The sequence below is a fragment of the Colobus angolensis genome, unplaced genomic scaffold (genome assembly GCF_000951035.1).
Source record: "Colobus angolensis palliatus isolate OR3802 unplaced genomic scaffold, Cang.pa_1.0 Scaffold38, whole genome shotgun sequence".
Lineage (NCBI taxonomy): Eukaryota > Metazoa > Chordata > Mammalia > Primates > Cercopithecidae > Colobus > Colobus angolensis.
The window spans coordinates 1042103-1051817 of NW_012117154.1; the positions used below are offsets into that span (position 1 = coordinate 1042103).

A 9715-nucleotide genomic window follows, 5' to 3' on the forward strand; every position below is an offset into this window, starting at 1 on the left:
TCGGCCTCCCAAAGTGCTGGGATTACAGGCCTGAGCCACCGCGCCCGGCCTAGTTTTTGTATTTTTTAGTAGAGACGGGGTTTCACTGGGTTAGCCAGGATGGTCTCGATCTCCTGACCTTTTGATCCGCCCATCTCGGTCTCCCAAAGTGCTGGAATTACAGACTTGAGCCACCGCGCCTGGCCGGATACTTTCAGTTTTAATGGTATAGTTTCAGAGTATAAATTTAAACAAATTGAATTTTAAACTCACAGTTGTATTGTTTTGTGTTGTGATATTTCAGGTGGCTCATCGGGGACAAGCAACAGTGGGAGAGCCCGGTCGGATCCGACGCACCAGCATCGGCACAGTGGCGGGCACTTCACAGCTGCTGTGCAGGCCATGGACTGCGAGACACACAGTCCCCAGGTGAGCTCGCACATGGTTCATTTGCTTGTGTCACCTGCCATGCTCAGGCAGAGCAGCACTGGATGCCAGGTGCCTTTAGAATGACCGTATCATTTACCCTAGAGGTTCATGACGTTCTGCTGTCTAAGAAAATGTCAGTATTTATCATAGAGAAGCACATTCTTGCAGTTGTCCTCCTCCTTGTCTAGAAGTGGCTAACACTTACTGGAGGCATAGCAGTTGTTTTGAATGGTTTTTTTCCTGTGTTTATCTCATTTACCAAAGCAGCATTTTGAGCCTCATGCTTTTTTGATTCCCGTTTTACAGTGGAAACTGAGACTTCATAGGCTGAGTAAATTTCCCTGGGTCATGATCTTAATGACTCGACTCTGCTTCCTCTCATGATTTTTTAGCACTTGTAGTCCTGGATTATGAATCAGTTTCTGGTTTGATTTTAACCTTTTTGTTGTTGTTGTTCTATTTGTTTTCTGTTTTTAAACCTGTTGAAGAAGAGGATCTCATTAAGTACTTTTTCAAAATTGGAGTGAAGCAGATGGTGATGGTGAAAATATTTAAATCATCTGATAAAGTTGTAAGTTGGTTCATACAGAGTTTTGCATGGTGGTGTTTGAAGGTGAGAGGCCAGTGTAGTATTTGATGGATGAGTAAACTGCTGTTGATGAAGAGCGCTCTCCATTCTTGTGACTAGGGCAGCTGAATGGTGCTGGAGAAAATCCCACATGCAGCTGTTTGTCAGCACTGTTAATACTCACCAACCACTGCTGGGCAGTCTTACATGTTTCCCGAGTTGTCCCATCCTCTGCTGTTCTCTTTAATAATAGTTTCAAACTTTTCTACTCTTAGAAACCTTTGCCCTCCCCTTCTCTGTTCTCACCCACTCTTTGCATTGTAAGGAAAAGAGTCCTCAGACAGGACTCTTTCCGCTTTGTAGCATTGAATACGTGATCCTGCCTCTGTGTGCACTGTCCACTTCTCTCTACCCCTTTTTTGTTAGAAGCAATGTGTTTCTTTTTGCCTAAGGCTAAGCCTACTCATTGCCCTGATCCCCTCTCTCCTGCTGTCATGGGGACTTTGCCCTTTGGTCTCCCTTGGCTCTAGTGTCTTCATTCTCTCTTCTTGTGGCTTTTTCTGTTGATCAGCATTTCCTCATCCTCGGGCCTCTCCCATCTTAAGCAGCACCTTTGCGTGTCCCCCTTTCTTTCCCTATACTTCTGCTGCCTGTAGTCTTTGTGTCTTTACTTTGAAGACCTCCTCGCCTGTTCCACGTAGGTCCTGCCCTCCAGCTCTCCTGCCGGTGTCAGCGGTGACCTTCACTGATGGGTTCAGTGGACACCCTAGTGCTATCTTTCTGCATTCTACAACTTCATTTGGAAGTGTTGAGTTTTACCCACTCTTTGAAACACTCACTGCTGGTTTCCTTGGCAGGATGATTTTCTGTCCCGCCATTTCTCTGCCCCTTCCTTCACTGTCTCTTTGGTTTTTCTTTTCTTCTACCCACCCCTGGAACCTGAGTGTTCTTCGAGGCGTGACCCGTGTCCCTGCCCTACTCCCCTTAATGTTTCCTCGATGATTTCAGCCACACGTGCTGGGGCCTGCAGTCACCATCTTCATGCCAGTTGCTCTTAAGTCTTAACTTCTGACTTAGACTTCACTTCTGAACCCCTAGGGCCTTTCTAACTGTTTACTATAAATGTCACCTTGAAAGTCTCAACAATATGTGCACACACAGCACATAAGCTGGTGTCATCATTTTCACTTCCTTCCCAACTCTTCTGCTTTTGCCATTCTTTGTAAAAATGGCCCTAAATTTACCCATTTGCTCAAGTCATAAATCTGGGGGCACTTCTCTCTACGTCTTTCCCCACACTGAATCAGACAGTAAATTATCTGGATTCACCACATCTTAATACGTTTTTATTCTCCACCTTTCACTTTGCCTGGTTGTTATGACTTGTCTTACTAGAAAGTTTGGGAGTGTCTAAAACGGTTGTGGAGTGTCTAATTCCATTCACCTGTCAGCACATTCTCTTCCCTGCAACCAAGTGAGCTTTCTCTAAAGCGGTCTGTTCTTGCTATTTTCCCTACTCTTTTTTTTTTTTTTTTCTTCTGAGGTGGAGTCTCACTCTGTCTCCCAGGCTGGAGTGCAACGGCATGATCTCTGCTTATTGCAACCTCCACCTCCCTGGTTCAAGCAAGTCTCCTACCGAGTAGCTGGGATTACAGACACATGTCACCATGCCGGCTAATTTTTCTATTTTTAGTAGAGACGGGGTTTTGCCATGTTGGCCAGACTGGTCATGAACTCCCAACCTCAGGTGATCTGCCCCTCTCGGCCTCTCAAAGTGCAGAGATTACAGGCGTGAGCCTCCGCACCCGGCCTATTTTCCCTACTTTAAACCAGTTTTGATTTGCCCTTCTACCTGAAATGAAATGTAGACTTCTTACCAAGGCATTGGTGCTTTGCGGGTTCTGGTCCTCACTGAGGCCATACTTTCTCCTCTTCACTCACCCTAGTCACACTGATTTATTTTTCACTTTGTGTAATATGCCACATTCTCTCTCTCTTTTCTCACATTTCCTGTGCTCTCAGCCTGGAATACTCTTTTGCTCCTCCTTTTGCTTTGGTAACTACTATTTATGCTTCAGGTCTTAAGTATCACTACTCCCATGGGCTCTCTCTGAATGTTTAGACTATGCGCCTGTCTCGTCTTCTTCCCTTTCTTTCTTCCAGATCTATTCCATACTGCAAACACATACAAGAGTAGCATGAGACACCACGTTCCTCCCACCTGGATTTCACAGAGGTCAAGATTTTGCTTCAAATCCTTTTTTAATTACTTAATTTTTGAGTTGTTGATATAGTCACACGGTTTCAAAAATAAGTAAATACAAAAGGGAATTCAGTGAAAGGTTTTCCTTCCTTCCATGCCTTCTGGCCCCTCAATTTCTAAACCAGTGTTACTAGTTTATTAGTTTTTTGTATACTTTTGGAGATATTTTATACATATTCAAGCAAATACAAATACGTAGTCTTCATCCACCCTTTGTACACAACTACCATACCAGGCAAACTGTTTCAGAACATCTTGGTTTTTCTAGTCTTGACATGCATTTTGGAGCACTCTCTGTATCAGTACATAGAGAGCTTTTTCATTCTTTTATTTATTTGCACAGTATCCTGTTAGATATTCCATAAGTCTTTTCACCATTCCCCTATTGTTTGTTTATTCATGTATTTATTTATTTTTAGAGCTAGGGTCTTGCTCTGTCACCCAGGCTGGAGTGCAGTCGCGCGATCACGGCTCACTGCAGCCTTGAGCACCTGGGCTCAAGTGATCCTCCCACCCCAGCCTCCTGAGTAAATAGGCCTACAGTTGTATCCCAGCACACCCTGCAGTGAGGTCTCACTATGTTTCCCAGGCTGGTCTTGAACTCCTGGGCTGAACTGATCCTCCCACCTCAGCCTTCCAAAGTGCTGGGATTACAGGCGTGTTCCGCTGTGGCCACCAGTCCCCTATTTATTAATGGGCGTTTAGTTCATTTCCAACCTTTTTTAACTATTTACAAATGGTAGTTTAATAAATAATCCTGTACAGTAGTGTCCCTTCTTATCCATGGTTTCAGTTATGCAGTCAATCATGATCCAAAAATATTACGTGGAAAATTTCAGAAATCATAAGTTTTAAATTCTGTTATGAGTAGCACAATGAAATCTCATGCTGTCCCACCCTAGGCGTGACTCATCCCTTTGTCCAGTGTGTCCACACAGTAGATAAGTTACTTTGTAGCCTTCTAGATTATCAGATCAAAAAACATAGTATGTAGAGGGTTTGGTCCTCTGCAGTTTCAGGCATCCAGTGGGGATCGTGGACTGTATCTCTTGCGGATAAGGAGGCACCACTGTATGTGTCTCACTCACACATACACATTTTATCTGTGATACAAATTCCTGCAAGCAGATGACTGTTTCAAAGGGTAACGTGATTTATAATTTTGATAACTATTGCCAGATTGCCCCCCATGTGATTTTCTAATCCAGTAACTTGATTAACTTCATATATAAACAATTAGTATTTTCTTTTCTGAGAACTCAATGCCAACTTTTCTACTGATTGTTTTCAGCAGTATCTCTTCAAAGTTTGGTTCTCAGACCACCTTCGTTGAATAAACACTTAATTTGTGCCAGCCACTGGTGATAGAGACTGAGCCTTTTGCCTTCCTAGAGCTTACAGTGACACAAGTAAATAAAATGAACATGAATAAAAGTGGCAAGTAGCATTAGCTCTTAAAAAGAAAATAAGGATAATTTGGTAGAGAATGACTGTTTGTTGGATAGGATGTATTAGAGTAAACCAAACTCTGATATGACAGATAGACCCCCAAAATATGGTAGCTTAAGGAGTACCAAGTTTCCTTCATTTTTGTCTTAACAGTCCAGAATAGGTGTTCAGGATAGTGGCTAGGCTGTCTTCCAGGTCCTGGTTTCCTACCATCTTGTGGTTCCACCATGCCTTAGGGCCTAACTGTCTACTGTGTCCGGCAGGCAGAAGGACTTGGGAGGTACTATTTTGTGTGCCAGGCTAGCAGTGACATACAAAGTTTCATTCACATTCCGTTGACAGCTTAGACATGTGGCCATCAGTGAGTACAAGGGAGGCTGGGAAGTGTTGTGTAGCCATGTGCTCAGGAACGAGAAGAATACTGTGCACAACCTGTAGCTTCTACCACAGTGGTTGAGGCAGTATCAGTCAGAGTGGTCAGGGAACGCTCTGGAACTGAAGTGATGAAAAAGAGACATCCAAGCAATAAGAAAATCCAGGAAATAACATTTCTAGGCAGAGGGGAGCAGCGTGTTATTAGTACACTGAGGCATTTGAGAGATAGTTACCCAGGGGAGGAATGGAAGGCAAGCCTTCTTTGGTTGGAACCCAGGTAGCCAGGGATAGGATGGGTGGAAAAAGAGGTTGGAGAAGTGGGCATTGGCCAGGTGATGCAGACCGTTGTATCCATTTGGGATTGTTTTGTTTTTCTAAGTGCAGTGAGAAGTCATTAAAGGATTTTAAATAAGGAAGTGATTGGATTTGTGTTACGAAAAGATTGTTCCTGCTGCCCTTTGGAGAAGGGCAAGGATGGAAGCAAGGAGTTCATTTAGGGGGCTGTTGTGTTAGCCTAGGCAAGAGGAGATGGTGGGGATGAAGAGAAGAGGCCAAATTTGGCATCTGTTTCATAGGTGGACGCGTAAGTTCTTGCTCATGGGTTGGACAGAGGCATTGTTAAGCAGCTGGGTAGATAGTAGTCCTTTATTGAAAGAAGAAAGATGGAGAGAGGAAGGACATGAGGGATAAGTAAAGACTTCCTTTTGGACCTGCCTAGAATAGTATCTGGCCCTTTTCGGGGAATATTTGCAGACCCCTAGCATAAACAGTGCTCCCAAGGGAAGACAGTGGCTAGTGAAATAGATGAACCTATTTAAGGATATAACTTCCTACAAATTGCAGCTTTCATGATGAAATTTTTTTGCCCTTGAATGTATTTGGGATATTGTATTATAAAACTGTCGCCGGGCGCGGTGGCTCAAGCCTGTAATCCCAGCACTTTGGGAGGCCGAGAGGGGCGGATCACAAGGTCAGGAGATCGAGACCATCCTGGCTAACACGGTGAAACCCCGTCTCTACTAAAATACAAAAAAAAAACTAGCCGGGCGAGATGGCGGGCGCCTGTAGTCCCAGCTACTAGGGAGGCTGAGGCAGGAGAATGGCATGAACCCGGGAGACGGAGCTTGCAGTGAGCTGAGATCCGGCTGCTGCACTCCAGCCTGGGCAACAGAGCGAGACTCCGTCTCAAAAAAAAAAAAAAACTGTCTAACACATTAAAAGTTTCAAAAACACTTAACCCGTGATTAATGTAATGCTAGTTTGTGTCATCGCTTTTGATGGAAGATTAAAGCTTGGAAGCAGTCCTCTGAAAAATCCTTTTAAAAATCTGTTCTTTCAGGTGCGTCAGCAATTTCCTGCCCCTCTTGGTTGGTCAGGCACTGAAGCTCCTACACAGGTCACTGTTGAAACTCATCCTGTTCAAGAAACAACCTTTCATGTAGCCCCTCAACAGAATGCATTGCATCATCACCATGGTAACAGTTCCCATCACCATCACCACCACCACCACCATCACCACCACCATGGACAACAAGCCTTGGGTAACCGGACCAGGCCAAGGGTCTACAATTCTCCAACGAATAGCTCCTCTACCCAAGATTCTATGGAGGTTGGCCACAGTCACCACTCCATGACATCCCTGTCTTCCTCAACGACTTCTTCCTCGACATCTTCCTCCTCTACTGGTAATCAAGGCAATCAGGCCTACCAGAATCGCCCAGTGGCTGCTAATACCTTGGACTTTGGACAGAATGGAGCTATGGACGTTAATTTGACCGTCTACTCCAATCCCCGCCAAGAGACTGGCATAGCTGGACATCCAACATACCAATTTTCTGCTAATACAGGTCCTGCACATTACATGACTGAAGGACATCTGACAATGAGGCAAGGGGCTGATAGAGAAGAGTCCCCCATGACAGGAGTTTGTGTGCAACAGAGTCCTGTAGCTAGCTCGTGACTACATTGAAACTTGAGTTTGTTTCTTGTGTGTTTTTATAGAAGTGGTGTTTTTTTTCCAAAAACAAAGTGCAAAGCTGCTTGAATCAGAAGGAGATTAACACACTGAACCGCTACAAGAGGGCAAAGCTGACTTTTTTTTTTTTTTAACTTGAAAAGATTGCAAAGGGACATTGAAGTGTTTAAAAGAGCCATGTCCAAACCCATCTTCATGGATAGCTCAGAGGTATCCTCTTTTTGCTTCCCCATTTTAACTTGCCACATCCCAGTCATAGTGGGTTTTTTTTGTCTTTCTTTTCAGCAAAAATATTCAGATGTTGGTCTTGGTCATTTGCCAACTAATTTTAAAATAAAAGGCACTGCACATAATTTGCATAAAGGGCCCATGAGGGTGTTTTTTTTCTTTTTGTCCCCCCCACTATTTTTTTGTTCTGTTTTGTTTTGGGTGGGAGGGTGGGAAATTTGGGTTTTTAAGTCCTCTAAACACACTTGGGCACGGAAATGCAGTACTGTAAGGAAGAGGGACCTCCAGCTTCCACAAACACCATCTTCAGCTGTATGAAAGGGACGGTTGTGTTGAAGTTTGTCAGGCACAGTAAGCATGCTGAGTGGCGGGGATCAGAACTCTCCTATCTGAACCTACTGAGGATCAAAGCAGCAATTACATGGGATCCTGTGGCTCTCCTGTTGTAGAGGCCACAGGAAGATAGGATGGAACGTGACTGGTCTCCTAACCAAGGTGCACTGAGAAGCAATCAACGGGTCAGTCGTGGCCAGTCCTGGGGAGGTCTGAGTGGTGGTCTTTGGGATAACCTTTGGCCTTATGGATTTGGACTCGAAATTAGAAGAGCCTACCATTTCAGATGCAATCACTTTTGGACATGCTTTTGCAGACAGTCCTTAATGCTGAAAACACAGAGAATGGGTAATTCAAGAGGCCTTTCTTTTAAAATAGACTTTTGTGACCCACTAATTGTAAGGTATTGCAAGGTCACTTTGCGTGTGTCATAAAGTTGACTTCCTTATTGGTTGAAGGTCACAGAAGTAGTGGTTTGCTTTGATGGAAATAGCTACAGCTGTGTCCCTTCCTGCTTTTTACTTTTTCTTTTGCTTTTTCTCGGCACGTGGTATCTCCACCATTTCTTCTGCACAAAGATGTCTTCTGTTCATCCTGAACATTTTTAAAAAATGCAGAATTTTATGTGACTGCTTTTTTGCCTCACAATTATGCTGTGAATTTTACAAAAATTTATTTTCTTTTTTGATAATTTATTGTACCAAAGCTGTTTTTATAGCACATAGATGTCTGTAACCAATAATGTAGCAGTTCTGCACTTTGACACAAGGTGTAACTAGACCATTTTTAAATGTCAGTTGAAAATTATGGCTGTACTATTGCTTAAACAAAACTGGAACTGTTGTTGAATCCATAGCCAATACATTTACAGCAATCTGTGTACTGAACATAATAGATTGACATCTAATTCAAGATTACAACATCTGTTACATTCTAAGTGTGTTCAGGCTTCTGAAGGTAAAGGGACACTGGATCCAGAAGCTATGGAACCAGCAGTTGATTCTTGTATTCCTGATTAACCTACTTGTAAAGTTGAAAGCAAGACCTTGATTGCACCAACAGGTCCAGAGTATGAGCGCAAGTAAAGCAGAACTCTCATGCGTGACCTGAGCAGACAGGCTGGTATTATTAACAGGTGCCTCGTGTTGAGATTACGCTGCCTTAATGTAACACAGTCTGGCAGTTGCTAAATTTGTGTTCCCATTTTAAATTGACCAATTTTGGGGTGTGACACTTTTGAGCGGTTGAATTGGGAGAATGAAGTAATTTACCTGTCCAGGATCAAAAGAAGCCTAGAAAAGAAGCAGTAATCTACCTCTGCCGCTAACCTGTTTTAAGACGACTCAGCAGAACACCGCCTTTCATTCTATTGGGCAATTCCATGTGGCTGACTAGGTCAGTTTTTTTTCTGAACAAAAGCAGGTTTTTATATGTAAACAGTGACAAAGGCTAAACACTATGTAAATGTGAATGGAAACTTGGAAATATTCGTTTTTATAAACTACAGAAATTTTTTGTTTATCAGGAAATCCATATTTATTTTGTAATTAACTGTCAAGCCTGTGGATGATTTTTTTGAACTTGGTAGTTCTTAAAGGTTTACAGTGAATAAAAGGATATCATCTTGAGTATAGCAATATCAAAAGGAATTCAGTAGTTACTGCTGTTTAGGAATAATGAGGTTAAGAAATCATATGGGTCAGGTCATTTTTTTTCTGTGCTGGTTGCCACATCTTAGCAAGCACCAAAAAACTAAAGCAGTTTTTAAACCTATATTTACATAAAGAAAATCATAAAATCCAATGCTTCTGCATACTGTGTTATGTTACAGTCCAGTTTTGTGTGCTTTACTACACAGTTTGGTTACAGGACTTCTGTGCATTGTAAACATAAACAGCATGGAAAAGGTTAAATACCTGTGTTCAGATTGTAAGATCTAGTCCGGACTTGCTGTGTATATTGTAACGTTAAATGAAAAAAGAACCCCCCTTTGTATTATAGTCATGCGGTCTTATGTATGATAAACAGTTGAATAATTTGTCCTCAGACTCTTTACTATGCTTTTTTAAAATTAATTTAAGAAAAATGTAAACATAGTAAAAATCTTCCTATGCAA

General features: G+C 42.7%; 1 protein-coding gene across 3 annotated transcripts in view; it reads left to right on the forward strand.

Annotated features, from left to right (window-relative positions):
* The window catches only part of DYRK1A (dual-specificity tyrosine-(Y)-phosphorylation regulated kinase 1A), a 107446-nt gene extending 97731 nt beyond the window's left edge, over positions 1-9715 (forward strand). For 2 of the 3 annotated variants that reach the window (XM_011954006.1, XM_011954007.1), the window contains 2 exons: positions 284-408; positions 6403-9715. In XM_011954006.1, the coding sequence (XP_011809396.1) occupies positions 284-408; positions 6403-7023 (746 nt within the window). In that variant the 3' untranslated portion in view covers positions 7024-9715. Of the gene's footprint in view, positions 1-283; positions 542-6402 lie in introns of all 3 variants that reach the window. The other variant, XM_011954008.1, reaches the window with a different exon arrangement.